General features: G+C 40.1%; 1 protein-coding gene across 2 annotated transcripts in view; it reads right to left on the minus strand.

Moving 5' to 3' along the window:
- Window positions 1-18,836, minus strand: part of st6galnac3 (ST6 (alpha-N-acetyl-neuraminyl-2,3-beta-galactosyl-1,3)-N-acetylgalactosaminide alpha-2,6-sialyltransferase 3) — a 53,103-nt gene extending 34,267 nt beyond the window's left edge. For both annotated transcript variants that reach the window (XM_048245947.1, XM_048245956.1), the window contains exon 1: window positions 18,613-18,836. In XM_048245947.1, coding sequence (XP_048101904.1) covers window positions 18,613-18,630 — 18 coding nt within the window. In that variant the 5' untranslated portion in view covers window positions 18,631-18,836. The remainder of the gene's footprint in view (window positions 1-18,612) is intronic.
- Window positions 18,837-24,732: the final 5,896 nt, after the last annotated feature.

The raw sequence follows: 24,732 nt of genomic DNA on the forward strand, positions 1-24,732 counted from the left end.
ATTGTCATATTAACATAAAACATTAACATGAAAACATACAGTAGCCAATGTGGCTCTTTGGGAGACATACAAACATATTACACAACTATTAGCAGTAGTTCCTCAGTACATGTGGGAGGACACTGTGTCAGACACACACAGTAGCAGCCACATGGTGGTGGGAAAAGATTAGGGGGCTTCCCAGCAGCAGCAGCAGCAAGCAAACCTTCCAGAGGCATAACTGGCGCATTTTCAGTTGAGAGAAAAAGCTGACGGACAATGCTGTCATACTCATCTGGCTTGATCAAAAAAAAAAAAAAAAAAAGGAAGAAAGAAAAAAAAAGAGACATTTTCCTCTCCTCTGATGATTTAAATCTGCAGCCACAAATCACCGCAGAATGATGTGTCAAATTTCTGGGCGACTTTTAAGGGCTGCAGAGGGGCAGCAGGATGGACTCTTGGCGGCCAGATGGACGACATATGACTCTGCTCATCATCCCCCTATCCATCAGGGGGATAATCATCTCCGGGGTCGTGTTCTGCACAATTTCCCCCATTAGGGCCTTTCACAGGAGAGAGATGGCAGCCGCACAGAGGGCAACAGCGCCATCCCTGGACAACACACTCCGACGACCATTTGCCAGAGAGACATGACAAGCTGATGTTCAGTTTTCCGGTGCATTTCTCTTCAGCCCCATATGTGTGCTACGTTGTGTTTTTCCATGAGATTTGCACAAAGATTTGTTTAAGTGCACAGCACATTTTGGCACAGACTCCATTCTCTCACGGTGTCCATGTCTCACTGTTTTGACACTTATACTGTGTACTGCACACATATAGTATTATCCCGTTTGCACCCTGCCTCCTACATGTCATCTCTGCTGATACTGCACAGCCTCTCTACATAACATGTACAGACTATAATACCATATGACAGATTTCATAGCAGTTGAAGGAATGTGGATGACATGAAAGTGCAATAAGAGATTATGTTTATGTTTATGTTTATGTTTATGCTTCTAGTTCTTAGCAGACACTTTTGTAGAAATCTAATAGTTTTTTATTAGTAATAATAATAATAACAATAATAAACATTATCAAAGTAGTCATATAGTCTACATAAAAATAAATACTACTAATAAATAGTATAATAATAAATCAATAAATACTAATATGTCTGTGAGCATGTGTTGCTTTTGACATGGCTTTTTTTCTTTTCAAAAAGCAAAAAGTTTCTCTTATTGGGGGGGGGGGCGCTGTGGCACAACAGGCTACAGCGCTCATACCGTATACGGGTCCAAGTGCCCACGGAGAGCCAGGTTCGAATCAGACCTGCGGTCATGTCCTGGTCCCACCCCATCTCTCTCCCCCACTTACTTCCTGTCTCACTCTTCACTGTCCTATACAAATAAAGCCAAAAAGCCCAAAAAATATACATTAAAAAAAAAGTTTCTCTTATTGATGCATTAAACTACAATTATAGATTACATGGTTTTTAAAAAGCGGTCATTTTTACTGCAAAACAGACCTGCGCTGTTTTCATAGATATGCCGGAATACCTAATCAATGGCTATAAATTATTTTCATCCCATGTGTTTGTGCAAAACTCCCTTTTCACTTTTGAAATTCCCATATATGCTAAATGCACGAGCACGAACAACTTAAATATTCTGTGTGCCTGTCAGGCAGAATGCACTTTCAATTCACTTTCATTTTATTCATTCATCTCAGTCTGTTTATACATTCAATGCCACGTTTTAGAAAACGTTAAAACGTTGGTACATATATATTTAATCAGAATTGTACTTATATTTTGTACCTGCACTCTATACAATCTAATCTTCATCTAATGTAAAAAAAACATTCTTAAATACAGTGCAGTACATTATGTGATCATGATCCTAAGCTATTCAAGGTGTGACTTTAGCATATTACACTACAATTAGTTTGGGAACAGCTTTTTAATATGGAGTCACATAGACTCTGCACTCAACTATTAACCATTTTGCATTTCTACTCACTTTCCTGTGCTTATCCTATGTATTTTCCATTATCTAAGACATTTTTCAAGGTAACAGGAACTCAACTGGATATATACTATACCATGAAGTTTTATAGGTTAACATAGAAGGATTTTATGACACGAGTGGAGAGTATTGACACCTGTAGCTTTGCTAGGCCTTCTGGGTAAACTTGTAGCTGACAGGAACAGGGCAGCCGTTGCGGATGTTGCTATTCATAGAGCTGGCCCAGCCTCATCTGGGCAGGTATTGATCCCTGCTGGCTGGACGAGAGCTGAGCATCATTGAGACCCCAGACACAGGAGCATCATCATTCTGCAGACACATCATCCAGGGACTGGGGGAATTGGATTTCTTTCTGTAAAGTTGGGAGTTATTCGTGGTTGAGAGCTATTTAACAGCAGGAGAGGGCATCTGAGGCCTGAGGGGCAGCAGGTATGAGGTATGAGTGACCTGAGAATACTCAGAAGCACGGCTCTCCTCTGGGTAAATGTAAGCATCAAAACGCTTGGCCTAAGGAAAGTCAAGAAAAGGAGAACAAAAACAGTTTGGTCTAACAACAACCTAGGGTCTATTTTTAGATGATAACACGTGTAAACTGTTGTTGGAAATGTTAACAACGTTAATCTGAGTAATTTTGAGTAAAACCAGAATATGCACTGCAACAAAATAACATATAGCCATAACTTGGGGGCAATTTGCAACTTCAAAGTAAATTGCTACTTTAAGCCACTGACAAGGCTCAAATTATCATTACACTTCTGAGCCACTGTGGAGAGGGTCCCTGCAGACAAAAAAAGTATCTTTAACTTTGTAAGTGTACAGAACGTGTATAAAAAAAGGACTCTTGCAGTCAGTGCAGCCGTGGTCCACTGGTTAGCACTCTGGACTTGTAACCGTAGGGTTGCCGGTTCGAGCCCCGACCAGTGGGCCACGGCTGAAGTGTCCTTGAGCAAGGCACCTAGCCCCTCACTGCTCCCCGAGCGACGCTGTTGTTGCAGGCAGCTCACTGCGCCGGGATTAGTGTGTGCTTCACCTCACTGTGTGCTGTGTTTCACTAATTCACGGATTGGGTTAAATGCAGAGACCAAATTTCCCTGACGGGATCAAAAGAGTATATATACTTATACTTATACTTTTGCATTACCTAAGTTCTTCTTCCCGTCGCCGCCATCTTGCACGGAGAAATCCATAATGGTTGATTACTGAATGTAGCACATGCTACTGTCAACTGACACAAAAAGAGGAGATTTTGGTCATCAACTTGTGCGGACTTTCTTCTCACGCCTACATCCAAAATCCATTTTCCATTACCGGCAATAGAGTTTCCACTTCCAAACCAAGGCCCTTAATGTAAGTTGCATATTGTGTGCCACCTTACAGCTGATTGCGTCTGAGTAGGGGGCAGAATCTCAAGCGTTCTTTTTGAATCTGATGCAACATAACAACATCAAGTTGGCTGGTGACACTTCATTACACCAGCAACAACTAAGAAAGGGATACTGAGGGATGCACCCCCCTTCCACTGAGCGATGTCCCCTCCTGATAGCAATGACACTCTGACAGCTGATGGAGGGCTTTCAAATCTTTTCAGTATCAAGCTCGGCATTCTAGTAATCAAGTAAGTATTTAATGGCAAAAAGCTTGAATACAAATTTTGGAATACTATTTTGCATCTCAAACATCAGTTTATTCTAAGGGACTGTTTGATGCATTAGACAATGTGTCTGTCATCACTGACACAACCCCAATATACAATATCAGGTTAATTGACAGCTGCACTTGGACTGGTCTTTCATTCTCATTTCTCTCTCTCTCTCTCTCTCTCTCTCTCTTTAAATACACAGCACTGAATTCAGTAATTCTACAAATGTTAGTATTTCTGTTCAGGGTCTCAAGTAAATTAATGCACATAGACGAAGAACAAGACCAAAACTCACTTTATAACACACAAATTACATTTTGAACATAAAAGTCGCCAGCGACTACAAATGCATTTAAGCTGTTTTGGCCAGCATACCCATTTCTGCTCAGCATCTACTAAAAGTGAATTAGCTGGAAGCTGCAAGGCTTTAACCCTTAAAGGAGTACCGTCACACCGGTGTGACGGGAATGTTGGGAAATTAACATTCTAAAGAATATCTGGGTTCATTGAATTCAACATAGAATTTTAGAACCTTCAATTGTTGCGGAACTTAGAATGTTCAAAAACCTACAGCTTTAAGGGTTAAGCCAATTAGTTTCCTTTTCTTCCCATCTCACATAATAGGAAGCTGCCTGGAGGAAGGTAAGATCTACATCTTGGAGTGAGCCAAATTAGTTGAGAGACTTCAACTAGACTACCGGTAAATCAATCCCCCCAGTAAACATCAGATCATGATGATTTCCTGATCACAGTAAGCAGAGGAAATGAGTCCGACATGCAAAGGGAAGAGCAGATTGCTGCTACTTTGAACCACCACAACAATGAGAGAGAGAAAATTGCATTTGCATTGCAAAACTGCTACCTTTGTTGTGAACCGCCTCCCAGACTCTGGTGTGAGAGCACTTAAAATCCAATTTCAATTAAGTGGGGGTTCAAAAAATATTTACTAGGGCTTTTTTCTGTTCTATTGTATGACTGGCTAATATAAATGCATAATCCGTTCCGTAGGGGGGATGATGCCGATAAATAGACAAACAACAAACCTTTTTTAAAAATAAGCTGTTTAAGCCATATTTAGCCAATTTAACTATTATGGATTGAATGCCTCTTGTCAAATGGTTTCTGAAAGTATCTCAGGTGAAGTGGGGATATTGATTTTCAATATGACTCACTAGTTTTGCTAATATGGAAACAACTTCAAAGTAATGTATAGATGTGGAATATACAGTATAGGGGGAGGAGAGTAACATTTTGTGGTATCAGACAGGTAGTCATACCATATAATCTCAGAATCGACCATAGGGGATATCTCTCTCTCTCTTTCTTTCTCTCTCTCTTTCCCTTCCTCCCTCCCCAGGTTCCGATGCCTCTTCCAGCTCTCCTCCCCTTCTCTCCTGAACCACTGAGGCAAGACATTTCTTTTATGTCCCACAAGAGCAAATTGCATGGTATTTCAGTCTGCTGAAATAAGTCTTTCATTAGCGCTGCAGATGACTATGATTAAAATTACTACAGCAACAGGGGCACAGCAGTGATCATAAATCTAGGTGTATAGACCCTTTCAACAATAAAAACAAAAACAATGCTTGAACATTCTATTTGGGCCCCAATCTACTTCCTCTGCATTAAGATAACATATGGAATGTTAAAACGGAAGTCTTGTGGGGCCAACTATGATGCTGATAATGGAACTCTCTTGAAAGGGTTTATATGCTCCCACTAATCCATAAATCCATTACTATAATCTGCTTTCCTCATTTTTTTTTTTTTTTACTTTATTTCTAAATGTAAGCCTACCTTATTTCTATTATAATTCATACAATTAAATTCATGTAATGTATAAGGAAATAAAATGCACAGCTTTAATTGGCAGTGTACTGTACTCACAGTATCATAAAGCATTTTACAAGCACATGAAGCAGACCCCTGCTTTTGCTATTTTCCTCCATGTTTCCCTGTTAATTCCAGTAATGTAAAGTGATGCAGCTGAACTCACACCAGGCCAGACATGCTCTGGCTCTTCGATAAGATCTGCTTAAATCAGGTCAGTGCAGATGCAGTCATGCTTATATGACACATCAGTTGGATGCTGCCCCCTCTGATAACACGTGCAGTTACTGCTCTTATATGGTCTTTCTTACTGGGACAATGATCAAACTTGACAATGCTTGATTTACGTGTGCCGTGCTGGCGTGTATGAGAAGAGAAAGGCGAGAGACTCGTGTTGAGCAGTCAGAGTTAAAATTGCAGCTAAAGTGGGTCACGTGCCACTCTTTGCTACTTACAAGGATGCTTACTTGTATCTGATGTCAAACAGAGCATAATCCTTAAGTCCTGGATTAAATGCTGGGACTTTCACTGCTGTTTTGGCATAACTCTGCTGCCACCATATGTCAAGTCTGGGCTGTCTGGAGGGACTGCGGAGCGCTAGCTAAAAAACACTGACTGCAGCAATGCAGAGAGCAGCTGGGTGATGTGGGGACCCAAATAAATTCTTACGTTATTATTCTCCACCGGCCCAAACTTTTCAGCTCACCCACACAAATAACCATGAGAGGAGAAAAGATGACCACAGCAGAAGCAGCCAGACTAATGCAGTATGAAAGCTCTGTGCGTGACAGGCCAAGGAGAAATTAATTCAGTGCCTAAGGTGGTCTAGATGGTCCACATTAGGCAGACGTTCAGCACACACAGAGGCCGTATTAATTGTCCTGTCAAAGCTCAAAAGTGAGGGCAATCAAAAGTAATTGAACAGCCAATTTACAGCCATGAGGGGACAATTGGTCCTGACACAGAGTTTGGGCATGGCAGACCCTCTGCTTTGGGAGTGAGCTAAACAGAAAACACAGCAGTAGTGCTCCATAAGACTGATAAGAGATCAGCTCAGCAAATCACTGGTAAATACATATGCTTAAACCATATCAACATCAACAGACAGACAAACAACTATATTTCTCCACTAGTCAGAAAAATGTATTTGGCTGAATATGTGGAGACCACATCGAGCAAACGTGACTCCAAATATAAAATATTGAAACCACATTCAGTATAAAATATACAAGACAACCTGTTGGGGTGGGTGGGTGTGTGTGTGTGTGTGTGTGTGTGTGTGTGTGTGTGTGTGTGTGTGTGTGTAATTTCCAAAGAGAGGATCTGCGCCTTTGACGGTGGCTATTGTCTTTGTCAGTGCGTAGGCTCCAATACACGTAATAAGAACAAAAATCAAGGAAGGAGCTCGCTCTTCAAAAATGTCTTCAAAAACGTGATTTATTGGCTCACCAGACTATACAGGTAAACTTCGACAATGTGAAGCACGCTGGATTTTTTACATGGGCACATTGTCTCCTGGAGGACTCAATGAAGACTTTGACCTGACTTGTTTTTTATAAACATGGACATTTGAGTGTGACTAATATTAATGTCTCTCCTGTAATATGCACTTGTAAGGTGATGCAGTATGTGAGTGTTGATAATGTTTTGCTTCTGGAATGGATGATGAAATGAAAATGTAGTTAGTCTCTGGTGCATGTTAATTGATTGCTAATGGAGTGTTTGGTCAAGTATACTGTGATTGGTCCATTTGAATCCTGTTAATGATGTCATGTCCTTTATATGCTGTGAACTCTGATTGCTGGGAATTTGCACTGAGGATGGGGTCACCCCAAACGTTTGCACTTGCACTTTAGTTTACCTGTATAGTCTGGTGAGCCAATAAATCATGTTTTAATGTGAAACTCTCTTTTTGAAGACATTTTTGAAGAGCAAGCTCCTTCCTTGATTTTGTTCTTATAACGTGTGTGTGAAATACAAATGCAACTTTGTGATGCTTGACAATCTGTAGTCTGTAGGGCACTACCCTGATGCAACCACCCCAGCTCCTTTGAAATCTAGCCCTCAATCCACTGCTCTGCCACATGCCCACAGGAGACCAAACAAACCTCTGATTATTGTGAATCCCATGGAAGGTTTTAAAAAGGGACCAGGAAGGGTGGCTGCACTGCAGCTCATCTCCAGCTTGTTGACATAACGCATGCAGTTTTATCCCTAGTTAGGATCTGGGACACCCTGTTCTTTAAACGGCACCACGGTATGTACCTTGCCATCTGTACAGAGGATGTGATGTGCATGGAACTAATACTGGTAATGTCCCACCCAAATACAGTACACGCACCTGCGCTGTGCACTTTGAGAATGTTGTTTTCAGGAGAATTAATGGAGATTAACATTGGTCAGTGCAGATGCTGAAGGACATCAAACAAGGCATCTAACCTCAACACTGTCCATGCTGAAATAAAATCTGGAAAAGTTTCTGCGTGTGGCGCCTGGCATTTGAAGATAGATGTAAAACACAGTGGTCAGTTCTTGTGCAGGCTTGACAGGCATAGCCTTACTGACTCTTACAGGGCTTTTCTATTTGAGATGGAAATAGAACCCAAACAGTGCTGGTAAACTATTTACGATCGTGTTTTGGCAGGAAAAAGGCTTTTCTGTGTCTCTTTCCATTCCGTCATTCAGCGACCAAACTTGCACAACTTCATTACAGCAAACCTCTGAGGAACTGGAAGAGACAGTGAAACAGTCCGAATTGATGGGTGAGTATTTTGTCTGTGTTTTATACGGAATGTGTGCAACTATAGCAAAGTGTAGGGAAGGTTTAACACCATCAGAAGATTTCACAAGTATATTGACAGAGAAATGTTTCACAAGGTATAGGGCCAGGGTCCTGAATCACGTGGGCGTCCATGCAGGACTGGGCTCTGTGACTTCCCTGCTGGACAGAAGGGGGGCGGTGGAGGTGCTGGGCTGCTGTGTGAGGGGGACTCTGTTTTAAAAAGCGGTCAGTGCAGAGCACAATTATAATGCTCCCTCTAAACCATCAGTCAGGAGTGCCATTTACGACCTGCCCACCACTTAGCCTGATGCAAATACCAACATGCCAGATTACCAAACACCATCAGACATGAGAGTGCTTTTGAAAGAAGGCATGTCAGGAGATACTTTTTAAAAGGCCTTTATAAGGCCACAATATTCTTTTATCATCTCTATCACATGTGTTATATTCCACGATATCTTTATTACACAACAGATAACAACAATAAGGAAGTACCAGAATAACTTGTTTTCTAAACTCTCTCTCTCTCATTATATATATATATATATATATATATATATAAAGTGGCAAGTGGCAATGCAGGGCACTAATGTTTAAACTACACATTAGTGAAGCCTACACCATGGAGTGCCTCAAATGGAATCCGAGGCCTCCTGACCCTGATTCTTGGAGCTCCAAATGGCTGGAGAGAAAGGGATGGGCAGGAAGGAAGCTGGCAAGGGGGAACACAGAGGAGACTAATTGGTATTCTACGACCACAGGAGCCTTGCCTCGACAAACACACACACACACACACACACACACACACACAGGTCACTACTGTAAAGTGTACTCAAGAGTCAACTGTTTGACCCTGTTTTTGGTTTTGTTTTATGTTTTGTGTTTGACATTTCAGAAGTTGCAACAAGATGTGCTCTGACCTTTTGACCGGCTACTAGGGAGAAGCAAAAATAGTTCTGTGATTCATTTCAGCTCCATGAACATGGGGATATAGACTGCCGCGACATATTGGATTGTTCTTGTTGTAGTCTGAATCATGATGCTTTTCATGATGCACATTGGTCAATAAACAGTTTAAAGAGAAAGGAGTGTTTACTTTCCATAAAGTTTCTGGTAAAAGTAAAAGGAGTTTGGGAATACATGTTGTGTAAGGATTTGTGGGTCTATCATTGCTGTTTAGCTCATATTACACAAAAGCACACAGTTCAGTGGCAATGATCATGATCATTACTGTATGTTCTAGATGCCCTAAATCACCAGGAGTTCATCCAGAGCCTATTTAAAACTATCTAAAGTCCAAAGGACAACTGTCTTTTGTGTACTTACACTCCTTTTGTCACCTTTGTGAGGCTCCAGGATATGCTTTCAAAGATTAACCAACAATGGCCAAGCGCCTGATCCTCCTAACCTCCAACCACGCAGGGATTGTGCCAGATGACTCAGACTGCTTGCTGTGCTGATGGACAAAACAAAGTCTCCACTTTGGCTTATCCGAGGAGAAACAATGCTGGCTGCAGAGTAATATCTACCCAGCATGCTTTCCTCACATTCCTCTATGTAAACTCCAGCCAATTAACAGTAATACAAGCACTATTGAAACAGACTGAACACACACTTTATCTATCAGCAGAAGGAACAATAAAGACGCTAAAAGATCCGTGGATGACTGGTGCATGGATGGTGTCTATGGATCTTGGCAATACAGAAAAAGATGCATGTGCTATTGAGATAATGTGGAACATGTCGGGATGTATGCATGCACGTGTGTGTGTATATGTGTATGTGGGTATGTATGTATAGATGTGTGTATGTGTGCATAGGATACATGTACATGTATGTGCATGTATGGATATGTGTGGTGGGATATGTGTTTATTAATTACTAGCCATCTTATTTATATATCATATTTTTACTACACCATATTTATTTATGTATGTATTTATTAATAATTAATTAATTAAACATTCTAGATGCTGATGGTGTTTTTTATGTCTGTTTTTATGGTGGTCCTATGCAATGTACTTTTGTATACACTGCACTTCCTGAAGTGTTTTTTGGAATGACAATAAAAAGAAACTTGAATCTTGATACCAAGTTGTGCAGAACTGATAATCCTGTATCATTATAGTGAGTACAGGTAGGTGGCGTTCTGTAAAGGCTAACACAGCAGGCAGAGCTTTCATACGGTATCTCTCAGGCTATTTGCCTCACAGGCGATACAAAGATGGCAATTGGACAAAATGACCCTGGAAATATCCACTGATGGTTCACTATACAGGGGATCTGCACTTTGGAGCTCACTCTCAGTCTCCAGCAGGAAGGATGTCTTACACATATCCTCATCCTCGACCTACACAAACCTGAGCCATGGTGGAGGGTTATCACAGCCTTCGCTGAGCTCATAATGGCCACTTTCTGCCCAACATGCACACATATTACTAATTGTGCAATACCAGAGCAGCCTAGGGCAGATACACCCAGAGCAGATGCCTGAGCGCTGCGACGGCAAGTTTCTCTGTTTTCACTTCGGCGCCTTTAACACTCAGAGCTTATAGGGGACAAAACAGGAGCAATGCTGCACCCCAAAAGTGGAGCAGCAACTGGTAGCACTGGTCCAATTTTTGCTGCCTGCCGCGAGAGGTAATACAGAAAAAATACACTGAAAATGGCTTTTAGATCATCCAAAACAAACATACAAACACATTCATATTAAAATAAATTTCAACTGAAGCACAAGCATACCATAGGCATATAAGTGAGGCTAACTTCCTCTATTTTAAGGCAATTTGACCCCAAACTACCATGTAAAGAAGTAATATACAGTAGGCCTACAATCCAAAATAAAGGCTGAAACATGAAAAGTATCTATAAGAACAGGCCTCTCTACTGGAGAGAGCTGGGAATGTAGCAAGCTAGGCCGACCACTGGATAACACTAATACAATTAGATGGATTTTCTGCTTGTGCTCCGCATTGGTTCAAGGGCAGCACCAGGCAGGATCAGCCATGCGGGATGCCCAGCAGAGTTCACACGCTCCTTGGGATCAGAAATCAAATGGAGCTCGCTTCTTATCGAGTAAAGATATGTTTACACAATATGTGCTACTGAACAGAACTGCGATTGACATACCAGGGAAACTTCAAGTCTCTGTGAATATTTTTTTTTATTGAAACAAAGCAATAAAAAGCATGTTTCTTCATTAAATGTCAGTAGTTACAGTTGGTGCTCCAACCTGTTAAAGCAGTTTCTCTGTTGACTTCAAAGCTTCAAAGCAGCTTCAAATTACGACAAACTGTTGACCGACACGGCACCCACCCTCATACGGTGACTCGGCTGATGCGGGACTCTTACACCATAGCCCAGTGATAGGTGAAACTCCAGCCCCATCTTAACCGCCTGCCAGAGCGGGGCTCTCCAATGGCTCCGATCTGAGTGAAAAATCGCCCCAAACGGACAGCGGAGGGACCAGCTGCTGACAATATCTCCTGGCCTCCTCACATTCCGCCTAAGCTACTTACACATAGTACAACCGCAACCACTCCAAACCAGATTATGCTTAAAATGAGATGTCGCTCCTGTCCCTAGCTGGCTCCACTATACGCTTCCTGATTCACCATCCAATTTTGGCTCACAAACATGCAGTTGGACTGGGTTAAGCCAACTCCCACCAGCGCTGAAGGCAAACGGATGCTCATTTTTAATATGCAAAGGGCAGCCCAGTCCAGTAGGATATTGACTGTGAGCGATTAGGACTCCTCTGGGCCGTGTCCAGGTTGGTCTTAATGGTGTGTATTAGACTTTTTCTACTTTTCTAGAGGGGAATGCGTGGCTTGTTGGGACCAAATGTGAAGACATGGTGACTAAACCAGCTGTTCACTGACCTCCTAATCCTAAGCGAACTGCGGAAGATCTGTCTGTTGGTCTGAGACCATAGACATCTCTTGGCTCTTACATTTCAGTCTTCAGTCAAAATAGCATTGCTATGACACTTTCAGTTGGCAAACTGAGCCTGTCTCAAAAACACTGGAGCATACAGTATAAACAAAGGGAATGCCCAAAGTCTTTGTTGTACAGCAAGCCAGAACAAATCAAAGATATCAAGGGAAACTAGAAAATGTAATTTCGAGGAAATTACCAGTGCATGAAAATATAAACATACTGTATATTAACATAAAATGCAAAACAATAGTTGAACATATATAGTTGAGTATATAGTTTAAAAGTTAAATGTAGATGGATGTTGATAGACAGAAGTTGATACAGGTGCAATCAGTTTAACTGGCTTTTTGATGGGGCCTAGTTTAGCAGCTGGAAGTTGATACAGATGCAAATCAAGTTAATTAGCCCATTGTGATGTCATAGTGCCAATGCAAAGTCTATGGGGAAAAATAAGCTTGTTTTTTTATTAATATCTCAAGTATAAAGTTTACAAAAGTGAAAAATACATTCCTCAAGTGTCCTTTTCAAGACCATTACAAAGTTTGAACAAAGTTTCTATGTTAAACGGTTAAAGCTGAATTAGACGCAGAAATTTGGTGGGAAGAATAACTAGAAAATGTAATTTTCAAACTTTTATTTGGAAACAGTTGGCAGGAGTCATAGTTGATAACAACTGACAGTTGAAATGTCTGAACAGTTAAACAGTTGAGTAGATTAAATAGCTAAATTATTTAATAGTGAATTATTGTAGTGAGGACATTTATTTTGAAACAGTTGTGGGCAGAGGAAATAGGAACAGAATCTGTAGTCTTAAGAGAGCCAGATTGTATGCTTTGTAAGCCTGAGACAGAGTATATAGTTTAAAAGTTGAATTTTGATAGTGTAATGGATGTTGATAGACAGAAAGTTTAATGGATGTTGATAGGCAGATTGTTTAATGGATGTTGGTGGATAGTTTAATGGGTGGATGAGTGAATGGTTTGAAGAGTATAAATGGATAGAAAGTTGGATGGAATGTGCCTTATATCCTTGTAGAATGGAGAGACACAGAGAGAGTTGGCCTAGTTGAGCAAAAAGCAGTTGATACAGGTGCAATCAGTTTAACTGGCCCTTTGTGATGTCATCAGCCCAATGTTAAGTCTATGGGGGAAAATAAGCTTGTTTATTTATTAATATCTCAAAAAGTATAAAGTTTACAAAAGTGAAAAATACATTCCCCAGGTGTCCTTTTCAAGACCCATGTTACAAAGTTTGAACGAAGTTTCTACGTTAAACGGTTAAAGCTGAATTAGACACAGAAATTTGGTGGGAAGAATAATAACTAGAAATGCAATTCCAAAGAATTACCAGTGCATGAAAATGCAAAAGTTGTGATGTGAAATATCATGTATAGTTAAAATAGATAATACAGAGATGGTTACTACGGTGATGCTAGGATAGACATGGTGGTTGCATAGCTTAATAAAAGTTGATAGTTTAACTCATTGAATTATATTTAATTTCCATTCATCACAGAATTCCCAAAATCACATATAAGGTGTGTTAGAGTGTCTAGTTTCGTAATTAAAAAAAAAAAGCTAAAAACTTAATATTACGTTTTTGGCACTCAACGCATGGGAAGGAAAAACTTAATATTACGTTTTTGGTAGCGCTGTCAAACGATTAAAATGTTTAATCATGATTAATCGCTGAATTCCTATAGTTAATCACGATTAATCACATATTTTATCACATAATTAAAATTCTATTAATTTGCATTTCTGAACTTTCCAGGAGTCCATGTTAACAATATAAAGCAATTATTGTGTATCTTGATCAGGATTCAAATGAAAGCAAAGCAAGTTACTTCATTAACTTAACTTTAAGACGTAGGTCTATTTGATTATTTCAAATCAAATTTCAAAAGATGTGCAGCAGACCTGAGGCAACACAATATAAATATAGCTAATAAAGGGCATAACAAACATAAAATACTATATTCATTATCTTTGAGTTCAGTTGAAAATAAGGAACTTTTCGACATGAGTGCACTGCCATTTTATAGGCCTACAGTCTATGGAGCACTGTCACTTGCCACACACATCAGCCCCGAAGTTTTTCCACGCAAACACTGGATGAACAATGGATTTTATGGAGCAGCGTCAACCAAATAACTGAATCGTGATTTACACGGCGGCAAAGTGCGATGCTGGTGTGCAGAGTTGTATTGAAAAGAATGGAATCTAATGTACAGTAAATGAATGTCGAAAGCAGAGTGCATCGCACTCATGTCGGCATCGGTGTCCACAGCGATTTAAAACACCATTCAGCTGACCAGGAGTTCAGAACTGCGCTGGTGTTTATTGTATGAATCTACTCTCTGGCCGGCTCGTAAGCCCAAACAAGTGTGTGCAGCATGCCTTTACGTAGCCTACTAAAGGTGCATCATCATAAAGATAGGCATTTAATCTGCATCACGCCCCATTTTAGCGGAAAACAAGTTAACATATCATTGATTCTAATGGGAAAGACAGATAGCCTAATCACACCTTGACGTTACATCTAGTTATTAATTTACAGGCCATTCAATCATTTTACTAACACAGCAGTTATAAAGAATTAAGTGTATGTAACTTGCTCATGTCGAAACGGTGTAGGCTACATTACAACCCTTTCAGCACGTACTAGCAACACTTATGTTTAGTTGATGTTATGACATGTAAAGTTAAGCTTGCCGAACTTAGTTATAGTCAGCCACGGGCAGTTTGACTGTGCCTACATTCGTGACACTCCTGTTAGTAGGCTAAACTGGAAAGAGCAAAAAATAGGAACATAATGGTCACATTAATATCCATAAACACACAGATAACTCTTACACCAACCTTATTTTGTGCCTTTTATTCACGTTTGTTTCAAGATTTAGTAAGTATAACCCCTTTTCGCTACCCACTTCTTTGCAGCACAGGTTTCCATTATCCAAACAGCTCCCTTTCCCCTAAAAGGGGGCGTGTACATGCAGCACGGTCTAGCTAGATCCAGTGTGGTGTTGTGGTTGTTCTAACATTACTAGTTGTTGCAACAGCTTGTGAAAAAACTACAAAGTTTGTTACACCAAAAAGAACGTTAATCTCACAATAAAAAAATTGACGCCGTTAAAATAGGTTTACGCTAACGCCGTTAATAACGCGTTTAACTGACATCACTAGTTTTTGGCACTCAATGAGTTAAAAGTAGACCGTTTAAAAGTTGAATGTAGATAGTTTAAAAGTTGTTGATAGACAGCTAGTTTAATAGATAGTTAGTTTAATGATAGTTTAAGAGTAGACTGTTTAAAAGTTTAATAGATAGATAGTTTAATGATAGTTTAAGAGTAGACTGTCCGTTTGAAGACCTACGTTACAAAGTTTGAACAAAGTTTCTAAGTTAAACTGTTCAAGAGAAATTGCGTACGGAAAAAGTGGTAAGCGGAATAATAATAATAAGAAGAAGAAGAAGTTGTTGCCTAGGAAGAACAGTACAGTGCATTTTCATGCACTGTAATAATAATAATAATAATAATAATAATAATAATAAGAAGAAGAAGAAGAAGATGAAGAAGAAGAAGAAGAAGAAGAAGAAGAAGAAGAAGAAGAAGAAGAAGACGACTTCGGATAACAGAACAGTGCATTTTCATGCACTGTAATGACTGCGACAAGTTAACTACAGACGAAAACGTCAGTACTGAAGCCATATACCTACATACCTGAGGAAACATTAATGGGGTAACATTAAAGTTAACAAAACAAAAACAAAAACAAACAAAAACTTTAATATTCAATCAGCAGAAAACCAGAAAGGAAATATCATCAAAGTGGAACTGGGAAATCAGAGACAAAGCATGTTGATCTCTCATTATAAAAGCAAAGACAAGCTGATCAGGCAAGATCAGACTCTGACTGATCGACATGGAGGTCACATTTCCATTACAAAGCAAAGGGCACACGTCCCTATGAATAGCAATGGAGCTGAGCATGCACACCCGGAGCTTATACCCACCAGTTCACATTTGAATAAAATATCATCAAAAATCACTTCATTTCAAAATGAATTGTTTATCTGTGTATACTGCACGCAGTGCAACAGAGTACAACAAAATGCACTATACTTTTCCACTAAATAAAGACTCTTTCATGACTCGTTTGGTCTGTCAGCTTCTGCTTCAAAATAACTTTCTCAAATTAAAATTCCCTTCTCTACCTTCTTTTGAGAGCAGGAACAAAAGGCATTCATACCAAAGGCCTTTTCTTTTACACAATCAACGTTCTAAACTTGTGGCTAAATATAGTTGCCTCTTTAACTGCGCAGCATAAGGGACAGATCATGTGCAATTATCTGTAAGTACCATAATGTGGACCTTTTTTGCTTGATGGCGATAAACCATGTTTATAGAGCATGGTCAAATGATACAACCCTCGCCCAACGGCCATGTACCCACACAGCAACAGATCCAGGACCATTTCAATGGGTATGGATGGTCACTACAGATGTGTTGGCTGAATGAAAGGCATGGATATCACAGTTGTGAGGAGGAGACGTACTGTAGGCCTACACATCTATTTTCATCGTCTGCACAAACCACATATTCTATGGAGCCTGATCCCTTTATGATGTCTGTACTAAATTGCACTTTATTTTGGAAAAATAAAACTTATTTAATTGGGCATTTTATTCAGTTTACCATTAACCAACATGACCTATGCCACTTAACTGGATGTGTTACAAGTTTTCAGTGAACTCTGCCTACAAACACAGTCGATCTTGGTGTTATTGCTCAGCTATTGTGAATAATTAATGGGGTGAGTTGGACAACGCTGCCATTCTTTCATTGGCTCATTATTTTGGGTATTGGGAACTGGAACAGAGCCTCTGACCCACTCTGCTTTATTTCCCCTCCACTTGCACGTTTAAATGCCCTGGCGCCTTCTGATTCCCTGATAAAAAGCTGATAAAATGGTAAATGAGAACATTGTTTTCCTCCCTAGACTAGTCTCTCACTGGCAGTGTGTTTTGGTTAGGGAGAGAGAGACACGGTGTGTGTGTGAGAGCATATTTGTATGTGTGTGTGTGTGTGTGTGTGTGTGTGTGTGTGTGTGTGTATGTGTGTGCATACCAAAGTATACATCTCAGAATGTGTTTCTGTCTGCTATGTCCATATTTCTGAGTTCCTCTTCCAAGCAGCCAGACTGGTGAATAATTCCCATAACCAGTTATGTGGGTAGAATGAGCCGTTTAAATGTGAGGATGTGGCTGTCCAGCCTAGGCCTCTCACATCTTTACACAGCTCACTGGCTCTGAATTAGAACATTAACATGCAAATCCACAAAAGGATTGTTTCCGACATATTTGAGACAAACTCATACCCCCAATTAGGAGCGATTAAGGATGACTACTGAAAAGAAAAGTGACACAGAAAGCTTCCTGTAACTATTTTGGAGAAATCAGCAGCCCGCACTATATCAGATGTTATGTATAGAAAACAAGATCATGGTGATCAGAACGTCTCCAATGTTGGTGATCATAAAGCCTCCAATGGTGGTCATGGTGATCATAAAGCCTCCAATGCTGTTTTATCAGTTTCATTGTGCCTTTAGTGCACATGAAAACTCTTTCTTGTATTCTAACAGTGCCATTAGGCTACATGATGATCAATAGAACAATAACCAATAGATCAAGAAAATATATCAATACTCTAATGCCAGTGTGAAATATTCAGCATAGGTACAATAATGAAATGCAATCATACATTTAAAAAGTCATTTTTGCTTGTTTTTGTGTACACTGTAACTTCAGACAACACGCTAGCCCTATAAGTTAAGGCTATAGGCCTATTCGTATAGGGAAAACCTGATGATTACGAAAATGTAGAAGGTAGACTTAAAGTTTGTGACAACATGAAACTGAACACATTACGCTGAAGTGGATAGGCCCTACGAGTTGGTGGTTTAACACTTCCGCTATTAGACTACAACAAACAGCTCCGTCTCCAAGTATGCCCTACTGATTTAGGCAACTTGAATATTTACCAACATAAACAAACAACACATTTCAATAACATTTTAAGAGCACTATAGTCTAGTGGTAAGGGTTAAAGTGAACAGCTCTTAATACACGTAGTAGATGCCTACATGGCGACGACCCTCTGAACGAGATGGAACGAAGCCGTTATTTTAAATTCATTATTAGGCTACTCTGTCTCCGCTCCTGACTGACGATACCTCAGAGCCGATGCGAAACACTGTGTCACGTATAGCACCAATAGGCTATGTAGCATAACAACAGCATGAGTTACTCCATGACACCTATTTCCGATCTTATCACATGTGAAAACAACATAATGATCGTATATATAGCAGACGCCTGCTTTTTCCACAAGCACATTCTTGAATAGACAGACTTACCTTCCATATCCAGGCCATACTCAATGATCAACGTAGAGCCGAAGATGCTGGGCAGATTCTTTATCGCAACAGCCGAAAATACGGCCTGGTCTTTGTTACTCTGCTCTTATTCATAAGCGCCACGCGTTTCTGATGTTATCTTGTTAATCATAACGGTAAATATTGTGCGTTCCGCTATTCATGTCTTCTTTCCTTAGCAGAGATCCTGGTTGACGTTTACAGCTACTGGCTGATGGGAGCTGAAGCCCCGCCTCCTGAGTCATGTGACATCTTGATTCTTGATTCTGGCTGGGAGCCTCTGACAGACCAGCGGAGTAGCAGCTCAGGGACCCAATAATGCACACACCTGGTAGGCTATTCACTAATGCAATTTAGTTGACTCATCTGCAAGATAACACAGTTATTATTTAATTGTAAAGTAGTACTTGTTTAGAATTGTTAGAATTTTTGATCATTATTACAAACATGAATGACACATATTTCATCTTCTAATATGAATTCTAAAGACCAGAGATATGTTTCATAGTCTAGGCCTACATGGAACATAGGCCCATTTACTTATTATCAATGTTGTACAACACAAGCCCACTGCATCTTGATGATCCATCAGATTTGAACAAGCAATCTTTGTTTATACCTGTTCTGAAACTTCAAACAATAGGAATGGAAAATATCACGGTTTGGAAAATGTTTTTTTTTTTTTTTTTTGTCGTGAGTGTATTACTCATAGTGGCGTGCCCAAGATTTCCAAAACAGTGCACATAATTAAATGCACAAAACTCATAAATTAAGTGCTGAGATAACTTTCTGGCAATCAATATTGTGAGGAAATGGAAATTTGGTGAAATGTCAGATACCCTAGTCGATATCATTTAGCATTTCTTTGTGTTGTTTAGTAGATACACTGCCCTGCTGAATGATAAATCAACTTGCCTTTTTGCACTGGGTTCATTTGAACATGAATTTTAAGGACTTGTTCTCGAGTGTTGTGCATCAGCGTGTGAAAGGGACTCCAGTTCCAGCAGCACTGCATTCATTAACACACCTGAAATAACTAACCTTGCAGATTACCTTCCCTTTGGCACAGCGTGTTCATAGCAAACAATGCAAATTGAATGAGGGGGTTTGCATGCGAAATATCAACAGAGCTAGAGGCTGAATTTATATACAATGCAAGAGCCAATTCTGCTGAACAACATGTGCCTGCCAGTCAAGATAGGAAGCCTGGTGTTTTTGCAACATATAGGATGACTGCACTTACTGATAGGATGAAATATCGTCTCAACATCCCACTGAACTCTGGGACTTTGGGAGTTTTATCCACATGGAAAAGAAACTGTCTTTTCAAACAGCACACATTTGTCTTGGATGTATAGCATTGGCTTCATTCCATAGAGTCATCTTAGACACCTTAGTGACCTGAAAAGCTGCAGTAACATAATATCACGAAGATAAGCCAGCCCTCTTATCTTCCCTCCATAGGTATCGCCTTGTGATCACATACAGATTCAGCCGTCTCTGGGTAGTGTTGTTTACTGTAATTTGCCCCCACTGGCTCTATGTCTAAAGCTAATCTTTCAGGCAGTAGTTATCTGTCTGGCAATTAAGAAGGCCACTGACCACATGCTGTACACTTCTAAAGGCCATTCCTGGAATGAAGAGTTATTCAAGGACAGGTTCTGGACTGTACAATGGTTACAATGGTTCTCAGACCTCATTCCCAGACTTTGGATGGTCTGGTGAAAAAATGGCTGCTCACTGTGGCTCTGTAACCCAGGTCTTGTGTTGACAGACAAAGTCAATAGCCCACTGGACTGGAGTGAAAAGAGACACTAATGTGGCTCAAGCAGAGAAAGGTTCTCATGCGATGATATTTCAGAGCCACTTTACTGCAGAAATAGCCTGGGAAAAACCTAGACGAACTTCCGGCAAATTTGAGATTTGCTCTGAAAGTCCAACTGAAGTTACAACTGAGAAGGGTCTGGTGTCTACAGAAACAGTGGATGTGTGTTTTGCTTTTGAGAGTTACACTTCTGTTGGCAAGTAATTGACTAAAAAAGAAAATGTTTAGAGTATGTAAACAAAAAGACGTATAAAAGGTGTGTTTCTGTACCAGGAAGGTGAATGGAAATATGCTAAATGTATCCCCCATCCACATTCTGGGTAATGTTCGTTATTTGCTAAAACCCCATTGTGTTTGAGTGTGTGTTTTGAGGTGGGGATGGTAACCATAGACAAATTATGTTCAATGTTGCAGCAAGAAGAGTGTGAACTGATCTCAATGTTGCTGCCTTCATACTATAATCTGTATTAGTGAAAACTTCACCTACACAATATACTGTAATCCATTTACCCAACTTGTGACAAAATATTCTAAAAGCTTGATAATTGCTTATAGATGTTTCTTGTACTGGTCACAATGAAAGGCATGTGCAGTTTTACCACACAGCACAATGCCACTGATGCTTGATGAAGTTTTGAGGGAGTGTGCAACTGCATGCTGACTGCAGAAATATCCACCAGAGTGGTTGCCTATATGAAAGTACACATGAGGGGGCCCCCTAATACCAATCTTCAAAAATGTATGAACACATACACATTTTCTCAGTATATTAAGTTAACTAGTTAGAAAGAGAGAAAGAAAGAGAGAAGGCATGGACAAAGGAAATAGTTTTGTAGTCCTTCTGTGCCACTGGATCGAGATTAGTATAAATAGCCAGTTCTACTGCCATCTAAAGGCTGTGCCGATGTGCAGGGGTTTTTCCCCCACAGGCAGTCTTAGACTTTTTTTTTCATGTCAAGTAAAAATAACACGGTGTGTGATAATCCTTGAATCCTCAAAAATGTTGAGACAGAAATGCATAAATGGTACAGCGATACAGCTACGATGCAACCGCTGAAGACACAAAATGAGAGAGAAATTAGGATAGGGGAGAAAGAGACAGGTAGCAAGCTGGAAATAAGGACATACAGACAGAAAGATGGACACAGACAGAGACAGATCTGACCAAGAGAACAAAGAAAGAATCTGTGGTGAAGTTCTACTGTAGCCTACTCTAGTGATACTGACATCAGCACATTCTCCTACAGCGCCATCTAGTGACGATGATGTTTGTATTGATATTGGACAATCTCAAGAACAACCATAACCATTTTTTTCTGCTGTAAAGGGATATTTACCTGATGTGTGTAATTGAATTGTTTCACAAACATTCGAAGAGTACCATCATATAACCCCTTATAGCCTTACCTTATGCTTTCAAGGCCCCTCAAAGCTGACTGACTTAACAAGCATAGCAGCAACTTTACAGTACATTATATTCCACTGTTAATGTGAAGGTAAAGGACATGTGTTCCATTTATTCATTTCACAGAAACTTTCTCCAGTTCACAATCATTTGTTTCCTTTGTTGTATATAAAATATAAAATCCCATTACTTAGAATGATCACTGCCTTAGTTAAATGTACATATATGCCTATTTTTTCATGTAATCTATTTAAGCTATATACAGAAGTATCAGAAAGCTAAGTATACACAAATAACAGTGTTCTTCTTGTGCCATTTTAAATAAACCGCTGCAAATTAATTCTCATGTTTAGAAAAATCATGCATTCTGGGTCACAAACAAGCACTAAGTGATTTTTTAAAAATAAATTTCAGTTCATTATTTGTATGCTCTGTTTGCTGCAGATATAGTAACAATAAATACATCATTTCTCAGCAGTACAGCTACAAGGCAGTATCAGTACTAAGGATGGAGGTGGAGCAGTTGGCAGTGTGGAGCAACAAACACAATCTCTTCCTGAATGTTGACAAGACCAAGGAAATGGTCACTGATCTCAGGAAGGCACATATATATATGGCCAGCCCCCGGCTCCTCATCACCCTCAGATGCACCATTTAAAGTGCCCTGACCTTCTGTATCACTGCCTGGTTTGTAACCTGCACAACCTATGAACAGAGGCAGCTGAACAAGAGATTGACAGCAGCAAGAAAGGTCATTGGTGCTCCTCTCCCATCCATGCATGAGCCTCCAACATCATTAAAGATGCCTCCCACCCCTCCAACAACCATGGTTTCCATCCCATCATGGAAGAGTAAGTTATATGTTTCTCAACAGCTTCATGCCCCAGCATCATGAACACTCATGAGCACTCAGAGATATACGCAATGGTACTCACACCATGATACTTCTCAATGCTTTTAGAGGCATGTATACAAAAGGAACAATCTTTATTGACACTCCTATATGCCTTTCATAAGCATTCAACGTGAATTCAGTGCAATGACAAATTAAAAATGACGTAAATGGGTAAACTGAGGGTGACAAAAGCAGACAAAAACAGTATGGGATCTACCTGAGGCATATTTCAATCAAACAATAAGCACACCTGCAGATAAAATGGCTTGAGTTATGATCCATTGTGCTTGTATGTAACAATCAATCAATTGTGTGGTCCATCAAGTTCCCATTCAAAAGCCAAAATGCGATTATGTTTAGAGAGGCTTCGACTCCAATTTCTGGTGGTCTTGAAGTGATAGAAAGTGATGGATGTGAAAGAGATATTGGGGAAAAACAGTGCAAATGTAGCTCTCTCATCAATGACATAGCATGGACATGAATCAGGCCTCTTCTCCTGTTCCTATTTCAAGTGGTAATTAATGTCCACACTGATTACAGTCAAAAGGCACATGTGCAAATAATGCATGTTAATTGAATAATGTACTTGCATTATATTTCATCATAGGGATTTATTGGCATTTATTGAACATGAGCTGAAATTGAGTTAGAAGTCCTCAAGATGGTTATAAGGTGAAGTGAAGAAAAGAAGAATTAATTCTGAGATGGAAAGACAGACAGGCATGCATGCAGATAATACCTTATTGTGAAGCACATCCCAAGTTGAAAGACTTAATAGTTTGTGCCATTTTTACTGAAGACACTAAACTTAGCCACTGTGAACAAGCTTGATTTCCCACTGCCCACGAGTGAACTAAGCTCCCAGTCTTCAGCATAAAATATAGTGTGTTTGTCAGGTAACCACAGTGCCATTTAATCCCTTGAGACATATGAAAAAGCTTCTTGTATGTGTCAATAAACATACAGATCGCATGTCCTACTGGTGAGGCATTTAACCCTACATGACATAACATGGCAAGAGGTGAGGTGGTGGTCTAATGGTCAGGAATATGGGCTTCTAAATGGAATGCCGGAAGGTAATGAGTTTGATCCCAGTGCCCCTGACCAGGGCACTTAACCTACTCTACTGTAGCTGTCCCTGTAGCTGGTTCACTGTTCAGTGGCTCTGCTGAAAGACTAATAATTGCATGTAATGCTAAAGGTATGATCCACACAGTGCACATACCCACACTGTGGAGGGATACTGTGCCTCACAACTGCATGCAGTCTGGCACATAACTGTGCTGTGCCGATGACAGCACTTGTCCACAAAATACAGATTACTGTGACATTCAACAATGCTGCAATGTCTTTTCAGGCCTTTCGATACTTCACACATTTATGGCCTCGCACTGCAATAATTCTATGGAATTCTAATTCTCGGCGGCTGAGATGATTAGACCTGTGTTGTATTTCATCCGTTTTTTAAACCATTCAACACTCCACTGAAATTCAATAACCTCACCTTCAGCAGGATCCCTGGAAGCTTCAGAAGTGTCGTTTTTTTCCGTGGGAGGAGAGTAACAAACAAATACTGATCGTGCTTCTCTCTGAACCATAATCTCCTTATTCTTCTCCCTCTGTGTTTCCTGAGGGGCTAACAAGTCACCCTGCCTGTGCACCTCTTCACTGACAGGCCCTCTGTGAGCTGAGGGATGGAGGGCCAGCTATCATATCACACCTTATATGTGCTCTGGACGAACAGACGGCATGACATCACAGCCGTGGAATAGAAGAGAGTTGGAATGGAATCTCATGTTATGTGTTATGTTGGACATAATGTAGCTCTAGCTTTATCTTCTTCACATTTTAGTTCAGTGATTCTCCTGCAGAGCAGTGCATTTAAACAACCATTACTACAGCACATTTAGTAATCATTATTAATATGTTGAAAGTGTTATATTGAAACTATTGAAGGGATTGATGGGAACCATTGTC

This window comes from Alosa alosa, chromosome 1 (assembly GCF_017589495.1).
Source record: "Alosa alosa isolate M-15738 ecotype Scorff River chromosome 1, AALO_Geno_1.1, whole genome shotgun sequence".
NCBI lineage: Eukaryota > Metazoa > Chordata > Actinopteri > Clupeiformes > Clupeidae > Alosa > Alosa alosa.